General features: G+C 39.8%; 1 protein-coding gene across 5 annotated transcripts in view; it reads right to left on the bottom strand.

Moving 5' to 3' along the window:
- tcf4 (transcription factor 4) overlaps window positions 1-24,199 on the bottom strand; it is a 248,444-nt gene that overhangs the window by 113,399 nt on the left and 110,846 nt on the right. For all 5 annotated transcript variants that reach the window (XM_069706317.1, XM_069706353.1, XM_069706335.1 and 2 more), the window contains one exon: window positions 23,087-23,145. In XM_069706317.1, the coding sequence (XP_069562418.1) occupies window positions 23,087-23,145 (59 nt within the window). The remainder of the gene's footprint in view (window positions 1-23,086; window positions 23,146-24,199) is intronic.

The raw sequence follows: 24,199 nt of genomic DNA, 5'->3' as shown, positions 1-24,199 counted from the left end.
CAAAGATCAAAGTGGGTGTGGCAAAAGACAAACTATAGGAAGGACTTGACATAGATGGTGCGACTTTGACATGATACTAACTGGCCCTTCATGTCTTGATTTCATCTTTCATTTTGAGCACTGTTTGTGTCTGCTAGGTTGCAGAACAGTACTATGGGACAATGGGACAATCTTTTTTACTAAGAATATAGAAGCACAGTGTTGTTAAACTAGCATGTTCTGTAACTGTAACCACACTCAATAGTGATATCACGTTTTTACATTGCTGCAGCAGGGTGAGCAGTTAATCTGCTGGAGTTGGTGTTAAACTGGTCTGTAAAGCTTGAAGTGAACTGTGGGCCCCTCAGGATGGGACCTGAAGATTAAAGTCCCTATCATTTAATCTTCTATTGATTTTTAGTGGTGCACGCAGTGTTGCTTTTACAGCAGGGAGTTAATCAAATTACCACCATCCCTAAAGTATTTGTGTTCCTCTCAAGGTCTGGATTGTGTGGACTGATGGTGCAGTTAATTGAAATGTCTCCATTGTTAAAAGAGAGAAATAAATTAATTTTTGATTGGCAGAGAGAAATATTTACAAAGAGTTTTCTTCTTCTTGTTGAGCCTAAAACACAACTTTATCAGTAAGCTTCTTCAAAGAGTCCATTTCTGTTGTGTGACGGATTGTTTTATACCATCTGTGTGGAAAAAAAAAAAAAAAGGATAAATGTATTAATGCTATTTTTGTTCTTTATGTCAGCGGCTGATAGCCTCAGGCTGACAGCTGAGAGGGAGTGCTAGTGTATCCTTCAGCTTTACATCTCTGTTCAAAGAGTTGCGAAGTAAAGTGGCTTCTGGTTCATGGAGTGTTTCTCCACACTCTGTATTCCCACATCAACATTTTGTCTTAAAAAAATGTCCTTAATGTTACTGAACACAAATGTAATGGTATGAGGATATGTTATGGCCACCAGTTTGAAATATTTCGGCATTGTTTGTTCAGAGCAGTCATGTTTAGTCATTTTGGCCTTGTGGACAAGTGAAAGGAGCCATCCAGAGTTCCTCAGTTCCTTAAGTTCCATTCAGTCCTGACACTGAACCAGAATGCACAGAGGCAGGACCTCCTCTCAGTGTAATGCAGCCATCACTAATACACTTGATCTATCCTACTGTGACAAGCCACAATTTATGCTGTGTACAATTTACAAATTGTAATGCCATAGAAGCCCATTGCACTCAGAAAACTGCCGGTCCTGACCCAGAATATAAAAGTCAACTAATTGAAGCGGCTCATGTGACTTTTCAACTTGGAGATTGAATGTTTCTTGCCAAAATGAACCAAAGCAGTAAAAGTGCTCATGGAAATTTTATGAGAAAAAGCAATTACTTTTGACTGACTGATGATCAGACCAGGAGTGTTCCATGCTGATCTAAGCTGTAGAACTGCTCCAAATAGGATTCCTGGATTAAATAAGGGGCACCTGAAGTAGCCCTCCAATTCTATTAAAGCTGTCCTATATGGTATGGCAGCTCAAACTGTTTGGAGCATCTTATTCCTTGATTTAAATACCACAAAAATGAATAGTTTAAGATGTATCATTGTTAAAATGGCTAGTTCAGTTCTGTTTACCAAGACACTAGCTCTGCTGGGGTTGGAGGTACAATTCCTTCTGGAGTGATCAGCATAACATCATCTTCAAAAGATAGGAAGTTACCACAGCCACCTCCATCCAAGTTAAAAACTGAGCTTATGTTATTGAACCCCCATTATAACACAAACCGACAAAGAAATGGCAAATCACATCAGCACAGTCTCAGAAACACCTGCTGCTCTATGTATATGTGTGTTTAGAATAATGTTAGAGCCAGAAAAACCCCAGGGACCGATCACAGGAAGCACACACACCACACACACACACACACACACACACACACACACACACACACACACACACACACACACACACACACACACACACACACACACACACACACACACACACACACACACACACACACACACACACACACACACATCTGCAGTAGCGCTGGAAGCAGCCAGGGATCCACTCATAAATGACAACTTTCTTCATCTTCTAACTGCTCCGCACACCAACACACACACACACACACCCAAAAGACACTTCACTCAAACACACCAATCACACACACGCAAAGCAGTTCAAAGCATTTCTCCTTAATTAGCGTTCAACGCTTGGCTTGACAAATAAATAGCGATCATTTAAGAACACTTAGAGAGGAATCAGACAGCACATTACACCTCACAATATCTGGCAGCTTCCTGAATGCAATTAGAAGGAGGGGGTGGTGGGTTAAGGATGAAGTACCGAGCGGGGAGGAAAGAGAGTAGCTCAGATTTAGAAAGTAGAGAGACAGGAATGATGGAAGTAAAACTAGGGAGACAAGTAAGTGTGGATCAAAGGAGGTTAAAAGAAGGGAGGAGAGAAGATGAAGAAAGAGGTAGAAAAAAGCAGATTGGGATGGAGATAGGTAAGGAAGCATTTGGCAGGAGAGGAAAAGCTGGAAGTCAAAAAGAGGAGACAACTACAGATAGAAGGAAGTCATGAGGGAGAAAGAGAAATGACAGAAGGAAGATAATAAGAAAAGAAGAAAGGCTACAAGTCAATGAGAAGCAAGTAGGGATGGAAGGAAGAAAATGGGCACAAAGAAAGAAGAGAAGGGAGAGAATGAAAGTGGGAGACAGTCAAAGAAAAACTTTGAAACTTTGAGAAGGAAAGGGAAAATGAGAAAGAAGGAGGGAATAAAGGAAGGAGGAAGAGTGGAGACTGATTCAGAGACACTGAGAAGAAAGAAAAGAATGGAATAAAGTAAGCAAGGACAGAAGGACGCAAGGACAGAGGGGAAATATAAAAGTAGAGAAGAAGAATGAAAGAAGGGACTCGTGGAGCAAGTGAGAGGAGGAGACAGGAAGTGAATGAATGATAAATGGAGGAAAAGATTTATATTTAGAGATGAAAAGAGAGTGAAAAATAGTCTTCCCTGTGGTGTCATCTTGAACTGATCACTCCCATCATGCCTCAGTCCCCCAGCTGCCTTCACTTTGTAGTTCAGGAGACATTTTGGTCATTATAACCAGGAGCAAATACAGACATGAGCCAAGCAACAAAGCTTTGAGAGTGAACGCTCTCATTTCAAAGTAGCACTATCAAACACATCTTCACCTGTTAAGATGTAGAAGGAAATCCAAGAAAATCAAACACCCCTGTTAAAGTGTGTCACTGCACTTCCTCTAAAGTCTACTAGACACATCTTCAGGAAAACTGTGGCTGCCTTGAGGTGAATGGTAGTTCCTTCATACATACAAAGTCTATAATTAATTTCCACGATCCGATTTTTATCTGAAACACTAAATTTAAATCTTTAAATATGGGTCTTACTGGGGATTTACACATTTAGTCCATCAAGAAAAAAATTGGGGCCTGATGTTAAAAACGTGAACTATTCTACAGTGGGCGAAAACAGGGGAAAGACTACATAAGATGGCTGTATAATTTAAAGTACGTCCTGAAAGGGTTAAAAAAAATACTGTGTATGTTCAGTGTCTATAACTATATATTAACTATATCTGTTAATTTAGCATTTACTTATTCTTGACAGACTTTACCTAACTTGATGCCTTTGTTTGTTTGCTTTTTCATGTTGTTCATTATTGTTTCGCGCCAAGTCAGATATCTAAGAGCTTTCAGGGAAAAACTTTCTGTCTTCGTTATGACTTCAGTGTTGACATGAACACTCGTTACAGTAGTAATAAGTCATTGATCTAAAAATACATACGAGTTTGTTTTGGGTTACTTTTGCGCCACCTCTCCAATTAGGATTTTTCTGTTTTCATACTTGAATACTTCCATGACTTAGAAAGCCATTGAGGTATGCTACTTACATGTTAGCATTAGCATTTGCTAACATGTAAGTAGCATTAAACAATTCATAAATTCATTGTTGAATCTCATTTTTGGGTTTGGGTTGATGATATCAAACCTAATTTTTCTCTGATTTGCATTGACTTCAGCATTTTAATACTCCAATGTTGAAATTAACATGTTTTAACTGATTCACATTTCCCTTCGTGTGCATGCTGACTGGGGTCGGCAGTAACATATCTTTTCTTTCCCTTTTTCTTCGCTTTACTAATTTTTCCATTGAAGAAAAAAATAATTTAAACAATATGCCCTGAAATAAACATATACAGTTGAGATTATGTAGGTTATAGGGGGATACATATAATACATTATTTAGGTAAATTGAAATTAGGTTTTCAGCTATAATGAATAATTATCCATCCATCCATTATCTATACCCACTTTATCCTGAATAGGGTCACAGGGGGGGCTGGAGCCTACCACAGCTCACTTTGGGCAAAGGCAGGGTACACCCTGGACAGGTTGCCAGTCTATCACAGGGCCAACACTTATCCACAGACTGTCCACAGACAGAAACAAAGACCGTTCACGCTCTCATTAACACCTAAGGGCAATTTCTAGAACCACCAATTAACCTGAGTTGCATGTTTTTGGATGGTGGGAGGAAGTCAGAGTACCCAGAGAGAACCTACACAGGCACAGGGAGAACATGCAAACTCCGCACAGAAAGGCCCAGGCCTGGATTCCAACCCAGAGCCTTTTCGCTGTGAGGTGACAATGCTAACCACTTCACCACTGTGCCGAATAATTATATCTAATGAATATATTTTCAGAAAGAAGTAACAGCATGTATGCAGTAGTTCAGTAAATTAAAAAAACTTAGTATGTGCTGAAATACAAACTAATGATAATGAAGAATCATTTAAGTATTTAGGTGCCGTGCTTTCACAAATAACGAGTTCTTTTTACTGTAGAAGCCAAACATCCAAGGCCAAATGTCCAAGGACTGGACGTTCTTTCTCATTTAAAGGAAGTTCAAGGCCTGAGGGATTCAGGAAGTTGTTGCTTCATCTGTCACAGATAATAATCCAAAAGAAGTCCAGCAGAACTGAAGGGAACACACATGAAAAATATCAGCTGGCTTTTCCACATCTCACGGATAGAGACTGGATTTCTTGTAGTGATGTGTGTGTGTGCATGTGAGAATCAGTGCATTACTTGCTAGTGTATGCATGTCCTTGTGTGTGTGTGTGTGTGTGTGTGTGTGTGTGTGTGTGTGTGTGTGTGTGTGTGTGTGTGTGTGTGTGTGTGTGTGTGTGTGTGTGTGTGTGTGTGTGTGTGTGTGTGTGTGTGTGTCAGCTCCACAGTGTAGATGTGACAGCTTATTTCTGTTCTGTGCCAGTTACCAGCTGTTGTACCTCAGTTGCAATTTCTCTGTGTGAGTGCATGTGTGTGTGTGTGTGTGTGTGTGTGTGTGTGTGTGTGTGTGTGTGTGTGTGTGTGTGTGTGTGTGTGTGTGTGTGTGTGTGTGTGTGTGTGTGTGTGTGTGTGTATGCAGCATACTGTTTGATGTTAGACACATCAGAGAGGAGAGAGGGTTAACGTCACTGACAGAGATAGAGAGTAGCTCCCTGGTTTTCCTCCATGATGCCCGATGAAAACTTGTTAAATAAACAGTCCACTGCTGCATGTATGTCAAATAAATTAACCTGATTCACAACCCACCCAAAACATAGCAAACACTGAGTTTCTTTCAATTACATTTTGAAGAAGTTTTTAGATCATTTAATTTGGGCAACCTGGAGATACCATCAGGTGTAAATACTCAGTTACAAGAATGCCTTGCCTTAAAAACTTCACATAGATCTCTGGAACTTGGCTGAAAACTGCAGCTAGATAGAGGATCACAATTTCTGATAGTAAAAAGAAAAAGAAAATACCTTGTAAAAGAGAGAGAAAAAAAAGTCTGAATCGAGGATCCCCTCGTGAGGAACATGAATGTCAGAATCAAATTCCGTTGCGGGCCATCCAATAGTTGTCCAAAAGCTGTTTAGTTAAAAAACACATATGTCTACCTTGTGGCGGCACTAGCGGGGAAGTTGGTGTTAAAATTCAAATGTATTCCTGTTTTCATTTGTATGAAAATTCAGACCAAAGAGGTGAACTGACAGACCAATATTCTCATCTTTCACTGTGTTATTTAAAACTAAATGGTAAACTTCTTACATTTGTAACATTGATCAGGTCATGGGCCATTAAAGATGAGCTTGTTGAATTAGTTCAAATTATGTTTTTCAGTAGAATTCCAAAGACAATTGATTTTACACATGCCATGCATAAACTGTCTATGCATACACCATGATACTAAATTAACTTTGTGTTGTTAGTGAAAATGTATATATGACCAACTCATTTTATTTGGTGTTTTTGTTTTACCCATGAACAGTGGGCACAGTTAACCTGATACTGTATCGGTGCTGTACTCATAAAACAGGTGAGCCTGCCTCTCAGTATCTTTAGTTAAATCAGTGTCGATGCACTTCTACTGATATATCTCTGTATCTTTAAAGGATTTGGTTTGAATTACTTTTAATAGCATAAATATGAAAGGCAATGACTTACTTCTGTGTGATTAAAAAAAGATGAATAATTATCTGCAACGATAGCTAAAGAAAGCCAGCAGCTCCATCACGTCATTCTGACATTGGGTGGTCCTGGTACTGAGAATGGTCATATAATGGATAACACACTCGTGAACTGTCAGCTGTCTCAGCTGATGTATCAACGCACACAAAGAATATGAGCCCAGCATTGTGTGTGTGTGTGTGTGTGTGTGTGTGTGTGTGTGTGTGTGTGTGTGCGTGCGTGCGTGCGTGCGTGCGTGCGTGCGTGCGTGCGTGTGTGTGTGTGTGTGTGTTTCTGATCGATAGTAAAAATAAAATAAATTGTCGATCTGTGCGGCCGGCAGATGAGATTAAATGACAGCCAACAGTCTCCTGAGAGTGGAAAGCAGCTGGATCTGTGTGTGCCTGTGTGTGTTCAGACCTGGAGAGCAGCTGTGACTAGAACATCTCACCAGACATCAAGATGCACAGGATATATAGATAAATAGATAGGTAGGTAGGTAGGTAGGTAGGTAGGTAGGTAGGTAGGTAGGTAGGTAGGTAGGTAGATAGATAGATAGATAGATAGATAGATAGATAGATAGATAGATAGATAGATAGATAGATAGATAGATAGATAGATAGATAGATAGATAGATAGATAGATAGATAGGTAGGTAGATAGATAGATAGATAGATAGGTAGGTAGGTAGGTAGGTAGGTAGGTAGGTAGGTAGGTAGGTAGGTAGACAGACAGACAGACAGACAGACAGACAGACAGACAGACAGACAGACAGACAGGTAGGTAGGTAGGTAGGTAGGTAGGTAGGTAGGTAGGTAGGTAGGTAGATAGATAGATAGATAGATAGATAGATAGATAGATAGATAGATAGATAGATAGATAGATAGATAGATAGATAGATGGTAGATAGATAGGTAGGTAGGTAGGTAGGTAGGTAGACAGACAGACAGACAGACAGACAGACAGACAGACAGACAGACAGACAGACAGACAGACAGACAGACAGACAGACAGACAGACAGACAGACAGGTAGGTAGGTAGGTAGGTAGGTAGGTAGGTAGGTAGGTAGGTAGGTAGGTAGGTAGGTAGGTAGGTAGATAGATAGATAGATAGATAGATAGATAGATAGATAGATAGATAGATAGATAGATAGATAGATAGATAGATAGATAGATAGATAGATAGATAGATAGATAGATAGATAGATAGATAGATAGATAGATGAATGTGTCCTTTCTTCAAATGCAAATATACTCATGAGGATGTGATAGTTGCCATGGTGACAAAGAGGGAGATGACGTGGCAAGAGCAACTATATGAAGTTTAACTTTTTCAATTTGTATTTAATTTGTTTTAAATTTTTTGGTATTTCTGGTGAGAGGCCTCAAAACAATGGGCTTTACTCTAGTAGGACATATCATAAATTCATGTTTTATCAACAGTAGATTAGATTGTTTGATTTTAATAACCACAACTACTAGTTTAAAACACTTCTAACAGCCTGATGATTAAAAAGCTGGAGAGAAACTGTATAGTAGGTGTGTATGATAGACAATCAAAATTCTCAAACTTGGTACCTAGTGATATCATTGTACATTTTGGTGCAAACCATTGCTGTTTGGCTTAAGGGAAACACTGTTTTGGTGTTTGTGTCACAACCACACTTTAGCTTCAAACAGCAACATTTGAGAAACAGAGTCAATTGTATATTATCTAACAACACTGTATGTTACTGGGTTATAAACTGCACATAATAAACTAGTTATTATTCAGGAGAAATACTGTATTATTTTATAATGTAGCAATCCAGTAAAGATTTGGCCAATTAGGACAAACTATGGCACCAAACTGCTTTATTAATATTTCCCTGCATGTAACAGTCTTTGACTCGCCCTTGTTTTTTTTCTTCCTGGACCAGCTGTTGGGGGCTTGTACTTCCTGCTGTTACACCATTGGTCAGAAAACAGCCAATGAGAACGGCCTCAGAGGACAGACTGAATGAAGTGATGATGAACACACACATACACCCTCGGCAACCAGATTCCACTGTAGAGCCCACGCACAGGAACTGCCTTACACACACACACACACACACACACACACACACACACACACACACACACACACACACACACACACACACACACACACACACACACACACACACACACACACACACACACACACACACATTCCACAGATATGCAGAAGTAGAGAGATGGATAAACAGAAAATGTTTGGCATTCACCATACAAAGAACTTTCTCAGAAAATTATGGGTGAAGATAAACTGTCTTTATGCAGGTACCTGAGCAGTATCATCATCTGCAGCATTGAACATTACAAAATGTTGGCTGAAATCAGTGATAAAGAGTAACAATGGATATTTACTTACTGTAAGTAGTATTCCCATTCTCATTTTATACTTCCAATCTACAACATTTCAAATAGAAATACTGTACTTTCTATTCCACTACATTTACTAAACAGCTTCAGTTCCTTTTCAGAAGATAAGATACAACAGATAATATAACAAGCTTCAAAATACAACACGTTGCTAAAGATGAAATCAGTGGTTTCCATTCTGTTTGTATTCTGACGTCTTACAAACACCAGACTGTAGTCAGGGTCACATTTCAGATGTCTGAGTTGCTGCTTCACCAAACTGATTTTTCCCTCTAAACTCCTCACATGGTTTCATTTCAAGAAATGTTCAAATGATTTAATATCTCAGCAAAAAAAAAAAAAAAAAATCAAAGATTTAAAGGGAAAATCCAAAAACGAAAAACAGATTTGTGGATCCTTTTTTTTTTTTTTCTTTCATCTTCAAGTCATCACCTCACGACCTCTGCGATTTATCTGCTATCCCTGTATTTAAAATTTGATACAAAGTAGTTCCAACTAGCTCCACCTGAAGCAGCTCCAACATGATGCTTACACACTGATTCACTATTAATGATCTAATTATATCATATGTAATAATACATCAGTCACAGGGACTTTTGCTTGTAATGAAGTATTCCTAACAGCTGTATTGAGTCTTTTACTTAAGTATAAAGATGAATACTTTGTCCACCACTGTAATATTCTCAAATAATCCCTATGCGACTGATGGACCACCTCACTTCCATTAGGTAGGTAGGTAGGTAGGTATATACTTTATTAATCCCCGAGGGGAAATTTTTTCGCCACAACAGCATACATACAGGAGCAATAATAGAAACAATAGAATAAAATAATAATAGAATAGAATAATATAATAGAAAAGCAATAAAATAAAAAATATAAATATAAAATATAAAATGCACAGTACATACAGTATATATACAGTACATTAAATATCTATATATATTATATACAACAAACCAATAAACACAGTCAACATATATATATATATATATATATATATATATACATACGGTACAGTATATATCTATATATATAATATACATATAATATACAAGCAACCAAGAAACACAGTCAACAGTGTTATTGTACTGTGATGGATTTTGCCAGAGGTGAGTTATTGTAAAGTCTTATGGCAGTGGGCAGGAATGATCTCCTGTATCTGTCCTTGTGACAGCGGAGCTGGAGGAGTCTTTTGGAGAACGTCCTCCTCTGTCCCTGCAGCAGGTGGTTGAGAGGGTGGACAGGATTATCCAAGATGGACAATAGTTTGATCAGCGTCCTCCTCTCCACCACCTTTTCCAGACTATCTAGTTTGTAGCCGATGATGGAGCCGGCCTTCTTAACCAGCTTGTTGAGTTTGTTGGTGTCACCGGCTCCAATGCTGCTCCCCCAGCAGACCACAGAGAAGTACAAAGCACTGGCCACAACAGACTGGTAGAATATCTCCAACATCTCGCTGCACACATTGAAGGATCGAAGTTTCCTCAGAAAAAAGAGTCGACTCATCACCTTCTTGTAGACAGCATTGATGTTGGTCTTCCAGTTCAGTCTGTTGTCGATGGACACACCCAGGTACTTGTACTCCTCAACCATGTCCACCTCCTCTCCCAGAACTCTCAGCGGTTGTGGAGCCGTCGTCTTCCTCCTGAAGTCGACCACCATCTCTCTGGTCTTGGCCACGTTCAGGAGCAGGTGATTTCTTCCCGCCCACTCCACAAAGTCCTCCACTACTGCCCTGTACTCATCCTCCCGTCCATCCCTTATACATCCGACCACTGACTCCTCCTCCCGTCCATCCCTTATACACCGTCCACTGACTCCTCCTCCCGTCCATCCCTTATACATCCGACCACTGACTCCTCCTCCCGTCCATCCCTTATACACCGTCCACTGCAGAGTCATCAGAGAACTTCTGCAGATGTCTTGACTCTGAGTTGTTCTGGAAGTCAGTTGTGTAGAAGGTGAACAGAAAGGGAGACAGAACAGTTCCCTGAGGAGCTCCAGTACCACTGACCACCGTATCAGACAGCACACTGCCCAGACGGACAAACTGTGGTCTGCCTGTCAGGTAGTCATTGATCCAGGAGATGGTGGGCGCATCCACCCCCACCACCTGCAGCTTCTCACTCAGTAGCAGTGGTTGGATGGTGTTGAATGCACTGGAGAAATCAAAGAAAGTGATTCTCACAGAGTCACCGGTTCCATCCAGGTGATACTGAGCTCGTTGCAGCAGGTAGATGATGGCGTCGTCCACTCCCACACGAGGCTGGTACGCAAATTGCAGAGGGTCCAGAGAAGATTTCACCAGCGGCCTGAGGTGGGCCAAGACCAGCCTCTCCAGCACCTTCATCACATGAGATGTGAGGGCAACCGGTCGGTAGTCGTTGAGGCCAGATGGAGTCTTCTTCTTGGGGACAGGAACCAGGCAGGACGTCTTCCACAGCACCGGGACCTCCTCCTGCTTCAGGCTCAGGTTGAAGAGGTGTTGTAGGACCTCAGCCAGCTGGGCGGCGCAGGTCTTCAGGACCACGGGGCTGATGCCGTCAGGTCCTGCAGCCTTGCGCTGGTGGATTCTCTCCAGCTGTCTCCTAACCTGGCCAGTCGTCACAGAGAGGGGGGTGAGGGGTGTGTGTGTGTGTGTGTGTGTGTGTGGGGGGGGGGGCTAAGGTGTCGATGGAGGAAGAGCCCTGTGAGATTGAGAGCTCTACGCAGTTCACCAGGGGGCGCAGAGGGGGGAGGGGGGGCAGCAGAGGTGTTTTGGAGGTGTGAGGTGTGGAGGAGACAGATGAGGGTGGTGAACTAAACCTGTTGAAGAAACAGTTTAGTTCATTTGACCTCTCCAGGTTCCCCCTGGTTGTTCCTCTCCAGGTTCCCCCTGGTTGTTCCTCTCCAGGGAGCCCCCTGGTTGTCTCTCTCTCCCCTTGAACCCAGTAATCTCCTTCATACCGGTCCACACCTCCCTCACGTTGTTCTGCTGGAGTTTGGCCTCCAGCTTCCTCCTGTAGGAGTCCTTGCACTCCCTCATCTTCTCCTTCAGGTGGCGCTGCACTCTCCTGAGCTCCTCCCTGTCCCCAGACCTGAAGGCTGCTTTCTTCTGATTAAGAAGAACTTTCAGGTCACTGGTGATCCATGGTTTATTGTTGGGGAAGCATTTTACAGTCCGGGATGGTACGGTGGTGTGTTCACAGAATTTGATGTATTCTGTGATACAGTCCGTCATGCTGTTGATGTCCTCCCCATGTGGTCCAAACAGCACATTCCAGTCCGTGGACTCAACGCAGTCCTGCAGGGCATCTTTAGCCTCCTGTGTCCACCTCCTCACAGTCCTGGTGGACACAGGCTGCCTCTGCACCAGGGTGACATACCTGGGAGTCAGTAGGACCAGGTTGTGGTCTGATCTACCAAGGGGGGGAAGGGCAGTAGTACTGTATGCATCCATGGCATTAGCATACAGTAGGTCCAGAGTTTTATTGTTCCTTGTGGGGCAGTTCACATACTGGTGCAAAGTTGGCAGTACTTTATCCAGACTGGTTAAAGTCTCCAGTAACTAATAAAAATGCACCGGGATGCTTTGTCTGTAGTTTAGACACAGTGGAGTGGATGGTGTCCACTGCTGCCTCTACGTCAGCTGATGGAGGAATGTAAACAGCGATAACAATGGCGGACGAGAACTCCCTCGGTAAATAATAAGGACGCATCCCCACGGCGAGAAGTTCAATGTCCAGGCTACAAAAACGTTCCTTCACACACACGTGGTCAGGATTACACCACCTCTCGTTCACATAGACTGCAATCCCTCCACCTTTCTTCTTACCGCTTCGAACAACGTCTCTGTCCGCCCGAACAGTCCTGAAGCCGGGTACGGCCGCGCTGTGGTCCGGGAGATGTGAGTGCAGCCATGTCTCGGTGAAACACATGATGCTGCACTCCCGGTACTCTCTCTGGGTCTTTACCAGCGCGCCGAGCTCGTCCGTCTTGTTGGCCAACGACCTCACGTTCCCCATTAAGATCTCCGGTACCGCTGGCTTGTATTTCCTCCTTTCCGCCTTTAGCTTAGCTCCAGCTCTGCAACCCCGCCGTCTTCTCCGAAGTTCAACGGGGATCTCAGGCCTCGCTCCGGGCAGCAGCAGTAGAGGTAGAGGGCTACTCAGCGCGATCAGCTGATCACGCGAGTAAACAATAACAGAGCCCCCAGCCAGAAACGTGGAAAAATTACGGTCCATTACGGTCCGTTAACTGAACACGAGAGAAAGAAAAAAACAACAACTCCGAAGAGAGAAGAAAGGCTTAAAAAATACTAATAATACTAATAACAAGGGGAGGGGAGCTGCTGCGACAGGCTGCCGCTGGCGCGGCGCAATCTTACTTACTATCTTGTTTTAGAAAGGTGTTTTATAGCATCTGACTTGTATGTTAAAACGATCCTCAGTTTATTTGTGTCGCAGTGCAGCTCTGCTCTAATGACACAACTTTGAAATCTGTACTTTTAATATTTTCTAATTGCACCAAGGCAACCACCGACAATCCTATGTTTCTCTGCAAGACTTTATGATGCACAAAGTCTCTCTACTATTTAGTAACATTTTTGTAAATGAAACATGGCTAGAAACATTGCAGAGCAGGCAGCAGTTCAAAGGGTGTCAATCATACACATGAAATCTCACAAGTTCACACCTCATCATGACCATAATGTTCATCAGGTTCAGACAAAACTAAAAAGGACATGTTGAAAACCAGAGCATTAAAAATGATTTTTATCGTTGTTTTCGTTGTCAAACTAAGTATACACCAAAATAATTTTTAATGCTCTGGTTTTCAACATGTCCTTTACACCCTATACACAATGGTGTATACTTAGTTTGACAACGACAACGAAAACATTACATCACAAACTATATGCGTGAGAAAGAAGAGAAAAACAGATTGAAAGACAGTAAATGAGAAGACAGAGACAAAGGTAGAGATATTACGAAGTTGTCTTCAGTAATAACCTGATCTCTCTCTCTCTCTCTCTCTCTCTCTCTCTCTGTCTCTCTCTCTCTCTCAGTGTGAGGCCTCAGTGTTTTAAGGACCAGTTCAGCTTACCGTGGCTGAGGATGATGACACCTGCTGCTGTTTCAGCAGGTGATGGAAGGTCAACACAGCTAACAGCGTAGATATTGTATACATTGCATATATATGGTATTTACAATTTGTAATCATTGGAATATTGTTATGGTCACATGCATGTGTGAATTCGTGTGTTTAAGAGAGTAAACATATATTTGCTCTGCATTTCTATATACCTGTGAATGTGTTTGTGTACCTAAATGCAACTTCTAAGTGCCTCTGAAACCTTACATAGCTTCAAAACGGAGCCTTCAGCACTTTTCACCAACTGATGTGTGTGTGTGTGTGTGTGTGTGTGTGTGTGTGTGTGTGTTTATCTATGTGTGTATGAAGGGTTAAAAGCTTATTTTATGTTGCATTCCACCAGAATCTCACATTCAAACTGCTGCTGCCTCAGCTCTATCTGCCGGCCCACAACTAACCTACTGATCTGTAAGGCGATAACTGGATAAGAGGCATGCTTTGGTGTGGCTGAGAGAGAGAGAGAGAGAGTGTGTGTGTGTGTGTGTGTGTGTGTGTGTGTGTGTGTGTGTGTGTGTGTGTGTGTGTGTGTGTGTGTGTGTGTGTGTGTGTGTGTGTGTGTGTGTGTGTGTGTGAGAACTGACAGTGGCTTTGGGTTGATGGAACGACAGAGTGAAGGAGAGTGGAGAAATTTAGAGATGGAGAAAAGTGATGAAAGTTAAGACGATATAAAGTGAGAGACGGTATAAAAGACAGTAAAGAAAAGTGGTGATGAGACAGAGCGAGAGAGAGAGAGAAACTGTGTAAAATCATCCACTCCCATCCCTTCATCCAGATGATGAGGGTTTTTCTGCTTATGTAGTCCCTTTAGTTATTGGTCGTGTGTGTACATGTATGTGTGTGTGTGTGTGTGTGTGTGTGTGTGTGTGTGTGTGTGTGTGTGTGTGTGTGTGTGTGTGTGTGTGTGTGTGTGTGTGTGTGTGCTTGTACTGGCTGTATATTATACTACCCATGAGAGTGTTTCTGCTGTGGTTATGGGAGTCCAGGTGATACTGTGAGCAGCAGTGAAGCCACAGAAATCCACATAAAACGAGGTAAGAACAAACAACGTGCTGCTCTTAGTTATATAAAAATGCAAAGTTTGTCCTGAGTTCAGCACTAAAGGAGCTGTCACGAAAGCAGTCAAATCCAAAGGGTTCAACTCCTGGGGAGAGATCAGTACATTTCTACAAACTCTTAGATCTTGACGTTTCTTGTGGCAGTGTGAAAGTTTGTTGTGATGGTGGCACTAGGCAGAGGATTCATCCTCTGGGGACGAGGAATAATGAAGAAATTATGCACTACACCTCTGTTACTTGGGAGACTAACTAGAACTGCGGTTGTATGCCTCCGCCAACCAATAGAATTTCAGTTTAGTCTGCCGAGACTCTTAATATAGGTAGTAAGATTTTGAAAGAATCTTTGCTTAGCCAATTAACCCAAAGTTGTAGCCATGACAGTAAAATTAAAATATGGATGTTGCTGCAAAGAGGCTGCAACTTCAAAAACGTGGATGTTTCGCATGCATCTTCAACCCAACAGAACAGAGGATCTGTGGGGGGGGGAATGTGAAGTCCTTAACCTTTAACCTTTGACTACCACAATCTGATCAGTTGATCCTTTGAACCAAATGACTGTTGGTGTCACATTTAAAGAAATTCCCTGAAGGTGTTTCTGAGATATCGTGTTCATGAGAACAACCTGAAGCCATAACGCCTCCGGTCACGGCTGTTGGTGGTGGGTAGGCGTAAAAAGAGACATTAATATAAGCAGCAGACCTCGAGTCATCAATGAAAAAAAATCCCTCTAACCAAATGCATACATGCAAGTGTACATTGCTGGTGAATCCCTTTGTAACAGGATCATTATATCCAAACGATGTATATTGTTATCAATAAAACAAAAAATAACTTTCCATATTTGCAAAATCCTTTCTTCAAGTATTCTAAACCATCATGCAAGCCTTTCAATTAACTGATCTGTTACTCAAACTGGACTTCCTGTTGATACTTTATTGCTTATTATTTATACTACCTGGCACTTTAAGTCAGGTCTGTTTTGGTCTGTTTGACCCTTTATCCCTCCACTCAGTACTGCTAGTTACCTGCCAAACTCTCTGTAATGACTTCACTACATAAAGTGACTTGTTGTGTGGCGAGAAATATCTCCAGCTCTTAACCCAAAACTAGTTCTACTTTTCTGTGTGAGTACAGGTTAAAACAAAAATAATCAGATGAACTCTTACAGAAAAAAAAAAGAAGCATATTTCTCAAAATGTTTAACTTTTCCTTTATTAGTTTAAACTCTAATCTAAAACTACTTTAACATTTTCTGAAGAACAATTAAACAATCATCATTATGAATCATAGAAGCACAAGCTTTAAGCCTATTTGTTAACTATTTTACCAGGCAATATAATATTGCAATATAATATATGCGGAAAGAAAAATTTAAACTCAACTCATGGTTTTCTGACCTCTAGTGTAAACATGAACAATAATACAATATCTGTATTGCTAATTTGAATTCAAATTTTATGTGATGTAAGATATCAAGTTATGTAATTAAGTAAATGAAAAACTGTTCCATTCTTGATGTCACGTGTAATGAAACAAAAAAACCCAGTTCCTTTCCATCCTTGGTGTTTGAACTGTATTCATGCCATCTTCTGCCAGCAGCGATGGATTTTGGAGGGTGTTTGGATGTTTTTTGGGGGGTTGGGTTTCTACTTTGGCAGAAGGCCATGTTTCCCAGCCCCCACCACCCATTTACAGCTTAGTGAGAGTCGCTATGACCCTGTCAAGTTCCCTATTCACAGCGGATACAAGCAATCACTGAATAGAAAAAGCTTTCTTCTACGGAAAATAAACACTGGAGACTGCTGTTCTGTTGGAAGAAAAACAAATCTTAAATATCAGACTTTACTGGACTGTCCAGTCATGGAATTTTGAAATAAGCACCTGTGACGGTATGTCGTAAACAGAAAGCAACTTTGACCTTAAACTCCAAATACAAGTCTCATAAAGCCTTTTACACCATTTACAATGGTAACTATTACCAGCTCATCATATCATACAATCAGAATCACATATATTGGTGGTATAAAAGGTTAAATGATTTGAAACAGCAGTGAAACCTATTACTAAGATTAGCACGGTCCCAAACCAATACGATATGAAGATTAGTATCAGGGCGGATATGCGCAAAATCAAACGGTTTGGTTTTAACAATATAGTTAAAGTTGAAGCAGAAACGTCATCATTTGGATTAAGAAGCACATCAAATATAAGGTGTTTCAGATGAGGAAGGCTACATTTTTTATCAGTCAGAAACATAGTAACATTCAAGTTAATGCTAGTATCAGATAACACTCAGTATCAGCCATTTAATGACTTGATCAGGATCAGGGTAAAAATAACTTGGATTTGATATGGTATTTTATTAAATCATTGCCTCTACTGAAGTAAACTCTTGACAGTAATAAACTTGTTCATTTTTTTTTCAATTCAAATTTTAAGTTCAGCAATAATTATTAAGAAAATTCTTAGAATCAGTAGTTAACATTTCACATCAATAAAAACTATTCTACAATCATGCTAAGGTCCGAATGCTTCAATGTCAAAGCTGTGAGCATGAATGAACCTTCAATGTATGTCACTGCTCTCTCTTGAGGAATTCAAAAATGATCTTAATAATTAGGCCTTCTTAATGTGTTGGTTAAAGTTCACAGTTGCATTTCATCTTAACAGTTTGGTCATAAAATAAAATAAAACATTAGTGGTCCCCATAAGACCCAAATAGCTGATACTGATCCACTTTTTACGTAACATCTGGTTAAAAATGTAAAACCCTGCCCATTTTTGTTTGTTATTTTTTGTTTCATTTACTACAAAATGTCTTGATACCATAGACCTTTAAGTGGGTGTCCAGATCTCTCTTTTTTTTCCCCCTGAAATTCATGTATGGATATATCATTGATTAGGACAAAATAACCCGTCCTCCCAAAGAGATCAGTTTACATAAACACAATGTCAAACTGAATGATAAAGTGAAAATCAAATTTATGTCAAGTGTTTTGTCAAATGCACAATCAAAATGATAAATTGTATATTTAAAACTTCCACAAACACGGGAGAGGTTTTCTCAGAGATTGGTGAAATAAACTGAGGTCATTGGAAGTTTTCCTGTTTTTAGGGTGTGAGCTCATCATTCCCGCTAAATGTATTTTTTATTTTTTTGTATCTCTCTCTCTTTCCCTAACAGCCGAGGATGAAGCCAGAGGATTTTGGACTTCAGCCCAGCATGTAAATTTATCTGCTATTTCCAAACAATTTCCATCAGGAGCCATTCAGACTGTGTAGCAGGATAATTTGACAGCAGCCCAGTAGGAAAATGGCCAGTGAGGCAGTAATGTTTGATTTATTTCATATTTTTGTCCTCTACAGTTTGCAGTAGCCTCTTACAAAGGCCACAGCTGGATATAAGAGGTGGTTATAAATAAATGATCAGCGAGTAGGCGATAAATAGAGGAAAGGCTGGATGGATGGATGGATGGATGGATGGATGGACAGACAGATGGACAGACGGACGGGTGGGTGGATAGATGGACGGATGGATGGATGAGTGACTGGATGGATGGATGGATGGATGGATGGACAGATGGATGAACAAATGGATATACAGACAGGTAGATGGGTGAATGAAAACTATCAATTTTAAAAATTGACTGAGATGAAAAAATGAATACATTGAATAAATGAAGGGGTAAAAAAAAAAGGTTCATATTGGGAGAAGTACAACAAGGAAAAATGACTAAAAAAATGAATTTACATTGCATAACTATACAGTTGACAACATAAATTAATCCACAACTTAACTAATAAATGCATTAGTAAACTGCTGTAAGTATGAGTGAACGTTTTGACAAATGAATAAATGAAAAGATGTATCAATGAAATACTGTACCGGAAATTCTAATTAAAGAAACAGCATATATAACATCAAATTAATCAACAACTGACCACATTAACAAATTATTGAAACAAAGGCTCATACTGAATGAATTGACTGAAAAACTACTGAATGCCTGAATAAAAAAATTAAGAAAATAATGAATGGAGCCTCCGAGGAAAATTCTAACAGACTCAAACTCCACCAGTGCTATATTTAATTCCAACCATGTAAAGAGATCTGCATGAAAACTAGTACAGTACAACTGACACATTTGGCATGAGGGAGACACGACAGGCATCTCATGGAGTGTGTGTGTGTGTGTGTGTGTGTGTGTGTGTGTGTGTGTGTGTGTGTGTGTGTGTGTGTGTGTGTGTGTGTGTGTGTGTGTGTGTGTGTGTGTGTGTGTTTCTTTGTTCACGAAGTTGTCATGGCCAAACTCTGTCCTCATGACAGAAACGATCAAAGGCAGGAAGGCCTGAAAACTAGTCCCAGTCCTTGAAATGGAACACTCAGATTTGTGCTTTCTTTTACTCTACTTTTCTTTATCCTCTTCATTCACAAGGCTAGACAGTAACGGTTGTCCAGTTGCCCCGGGAAACCAAATTTGGACCACTGTCAGTCATTTTGTTTGTTCTATTGCCAACCACTTCTCCTGTAGACAGATTCTCTGTATACCTTATCTTGAAAACATATGAAATCTATTCAGGCCAATTCTGAACATAGTTAACAATAATATCTTATATCCATAATATATATATATATATATATATATATATATATATGTATATAATGATGTACAATTTAAGTTAGTCAGACAGTCAGGAGCCAACTTTTTCACTGTTTTGTTTTTTCTATAGAGAGGGTGAGTTGTGTACAGCATATACTGTACATGCGTGGAGCGTGGGGTAATTAGGTCTAAAGTGAGAATTAATCTCATTTTAAACTGCATTAGGGGGTGTTCCATTTATTCATTCTCTGTAACCTTCCGAGTTAAGGAGTGTGTCTACCTTGAGATGCCACTTGCAAGTGTGGCCGTTCAAAACATTTCACTGAGACCTGATTAGGATAGCACGTCTTAACAACTACTTCCGAGAGACCATAACCAGTCCTAATGCTCTTTGCTTAAGGCTAAAACTCACGTGAATGGCTGAAGCCATTCCTTCTTATTGTCGTCCTGTGGGCCAATGTCATAAAACAAGTTGTATAAGACGGCACAGATATTGCTGTCATGCTAGTCCCAGTTGTCTCAGAGGCTGCATTGATTGTCTTCACCAATGCCACTGTTACCAAGGGCTGTCATCATGACGTTTTAGTTGATGATTGACTGTCATAAAAATAACTGAAATTGACTTTAATTATCTTTTCTAATAATTCTCTGCCAATATTATGGCTAGGTGTAATAATAGGTTATTAACACTGATAATATTAACTGATATAAATAGTAATATACTAATCGATGCCTATAAATGGAAGTGCTACTGGTTGTGCTTAATGTCTGGGATGTAATTCCTAGATCAATAGGTAAAAGTGCATTAAGTTACGATCTCTGCTGTGGGCCTATCGCAAAAAGATTGTTACAACTTTTACTTTATAAATATAACACCAAAGTGTGATGAGTATTTTCAAAAGTGCCACAGTAACTTTAAAAAGTGCATTGACCAGAAAACTTCTGAACATCTGAATTACTGAGTGGTTTAATATTTTGAGCTAATTCCTTAGTGATCCATCAGCTTTTATCTGATCTGAAATGTTGCATATATTTTCTATATTCATAGGAATCTGCAACACCTTTTAGCACAACTTTGATTTTTTTTTTTTTAATCTAGAAAATGCACCTCTTTGATCATCTTTAATTAATAGATGTTTGAGATGGGAAAACCCCCCGAAATTTGTAACATCAGACAAACACATCCAACAGCCTGTGCTAGAATGGAATGCATATGATGTACAGTGAACGAAATCCTTATTTGATCCCTTGCCGATTTTGTAAGTTTGCCCACTGACAAAGAAATGAACGGTCTATAATTGTAATGGTAGGTTTATTTTAACAGTGAGTGACAGAATATAAAAAAAAAAGATTTAAAAAAAACCAGAAAATCAAATCATATAAAAGCTATAAATTAATTTTCATTTTATTGTGTGAAATAAGCAACCAACCAGCAAGAATTCTGGCTCCCACAGACCGGTTAAATTAGTCCTCTCGCTTTAAGAATGTACTCTGAATCTCAACTCATTACCTGTATAAAAGACACCTGTCTCCTGAGATGTGTGCAAACCTGGTGACCAACGACAAGAAACGTCTGACCTCTGTGCTTGCCAACAACGGTTTATCCAAGTACTGAGTCATGTTTTTCTAGAGGATCAAATACTTATTTCACACAATCAAATACAAATCAATTTATAACTTTTATATGATGTGATTTTCAGGATTCTTTTTTTTTTTATAGTCTGTCTCACTTAAAATAAACCTACAATTACAATTATAGACCGTTCATTTCTTTGTCAGTGGGCAAACTTACAAAATCGGCAAGGGATCAAATAATTATTTCCTTCACTGTATATGTATATATATTTTGTTCTTAATTTGGTCATCAAAATACAGCGAGCAAATAAATCCTCTCTGTTTAATATTCCACTGACAGAATCAAACCCCAACATCTGTACATCCTCTTAATTATCAACGTGCATTTCTCGTGGATGCATGATATCCATGAGAACTGAGCAGGAAGGCTACAGTGCAGATTCAAAACCAAACTACCACCAAAGTCCTAAAAAACACCTGGCGCTCCTGTCTGCAATGCATTTCTCTTTGAAAACAATAATCCATAAAGTTAAAATCAACAATTGTTTGTTCTATAAAGTTGGGAATATGTGACAAAGTCAGGCATCTCTGTGGAAACATTAAAAAAAAAAAGCATGCAACAGCTGTTGTTTATGGTAGTCATAAGGATGATTGACACATAGCAAGCTGAATGTTCTATGGGTCTTATTATATGAACTTTAGATGATAGCAGATAAATATACTATAAAGACACCAGAAACGTTGAAGGATCTTAACTTTTCTGAAGAAGAGTTTAGCTAATGTTAAACAACAAAAAACAAAGAGGAATGAATTCTGCAGGTAACAGTATGTTCAACCATACAGGCACAGCAAGTCAAAGACCACTTTAAAGTTGCATTCATCTACGATTAGTATTTCATATTAACGAAGGATAAAATGACAAATTAAATGGATAATATTTGTTCCAACAAAGCCACGGATAATTATTCCAAAACAATCTTTAAACGTCAGATAAAGTTAGGGAATAGCGTTATATGTAGCAGCGATGTTTGCCATGCCGACTCGAAAACTGACCATACATATACATATACCATGTATATACAATACTTTCCAGTGACGTAATAAAATTAAAAGATTTTGTTCACATTTTTCTTGTTAATGAACCTCATCTACATATACACACACACACACACACACACACACACACACACACACACACACACACACACACGCACGCACGCACGCACGCACGCACGCACGCACGCACGCACGCACGCACGCACGCACGCACACACACACACACACACACACACACACACACACACACACACACACACACACATACTTTTCCCTTGGAAATACGTCACCTTACAGAAGCTACACACACACTCTAAGGTCCCTTTCACTGTGAGTTTACAACCATGTGATTCATCCTGAATGACTTTCAGTGACCTGTTTGTAGACTTAGTAGCTAAGCTAAAAAGCCACATGCTATTTGAGACAATAACCATATGTATTAGTCACAAGCTACTCTGTAAATGTTTAACAAAAGCAACTGTGACCTGAGTGGTTTGTACTTGAGGTCACAGTTCGTAGCTCGTACTGTAAAGTCCAGTGCCAGAGATGAAGAGCAGCTGCTCAAACACCTCGTCTCTGGGGCTGAACTCTTCTACCACTGACCTCACATCAAACCCAGACCGAGTTTGCTCTCCTCTGTCTCCCGTGGTACATTCACTGCTTTGTCACGAACAACAATAACAAAAGCACTAAAGACGAGGAACTCACCCACTCTGTTTTAATTAAAGAAGAAATTCACATTAGGACTGACCTGGTGGCAGTGTGGGTTGGACTCTCTGCCGTACGAGTACGAACTCCTCTCTGTTTTACCTGGAAGAGAAAGAGAAAGCATAGTTAGGGTAAAGGCAGAGTGTAAGTAAATTGCACAGATAGACTTGATGAACTGTAAAAATATGTATTAATTCCTTCATAAAGAGATAATAATTAAAGTATTCAACACTTCATTCCGTCATTCATTAATTTCACCATTCAACACCAACCTGACCAGTTGTGAATAAAAAAAGGACCTATCTAAAAATGAATGCCATGAGCAATTATTCTTTAATATAAAAAGACATTCCGTCTGCTATCCAAACTAATGTTTAGCATGAACACAGGGCAATGGATGCAGCAAAATAATATAGTATAATTTTCTATTCCTTTGCCAATACGACAGGTATTTTTTTTCAGTTATACTTTAATTAGTTTATTATTCACTTAAACCAAGGGAGTTCTAAAAGTAAAGTCAACGGTGGAAACACGCGGCAATTTAAATGTAATCCACTACAGTGTGGTGGAAACTGGGGTAATATCAAATAAGAATCACACATGATGAACTTCATTCATTCAGTCTTCACTTAACTGTTAGTAATCACTGTGGTTAAGTTACAAACATGGGTGTAAAAAACAAACAGAATGCCCAACTTTATTCATTCATAATTTGTTTTATACTGACGGCAAAGTCAGTAAAGTTTAATCCACTGTTGAAAATGTAGTGATTCATTCATCACCTAAACACACGCATTACTAAAAGTTTAAGTCCTCTGAAAACTGGGATTGGTTACATAAAACAGGATGGCTAATCATTAATTTCAATCATTCATTCATCAATCTTTCACTTAACTTTCACTTCCAATAAAATGAGAATTAATGAGCTTTTCAGTAAACCTTAATATGACTTTTAGTCACACATCAGGGACACATTTTCCTGGAATGTCAACAGTATATTTCAATCTTAAATCTAATCTATAATATATTAATTTGTTTAATCTATAATCTAAAGCAGCAGTCTTCAACATGCGGTCCACGACCCCCTATGGGGGACGTGGAGGTATTGCAGGGGGTCGTAAAATTTTTGGTTGATTAGACAATTTTTCATATTTTT

The sequence above is a fragment of the Brachyistius frenatus genome, unplaced genomic scaffold (assembly GCF_029030835.1).
Source record: "Brachyistius frenatus isolate BFR_SWC_R1_liver_20210118 unplaced genomic scaffold, ASM2903083v1 Contig_3, whole genome shotgun sequence".
Lineage (NCBI taxonomy): Eukaryota > Metazoa > Chordata > Actinopteri > Embiotocidae > Brachyistius > Brachyistius frenatus.
This window is presented reverse-complemented; position numbering and strand designations above follow the sequence as displayed.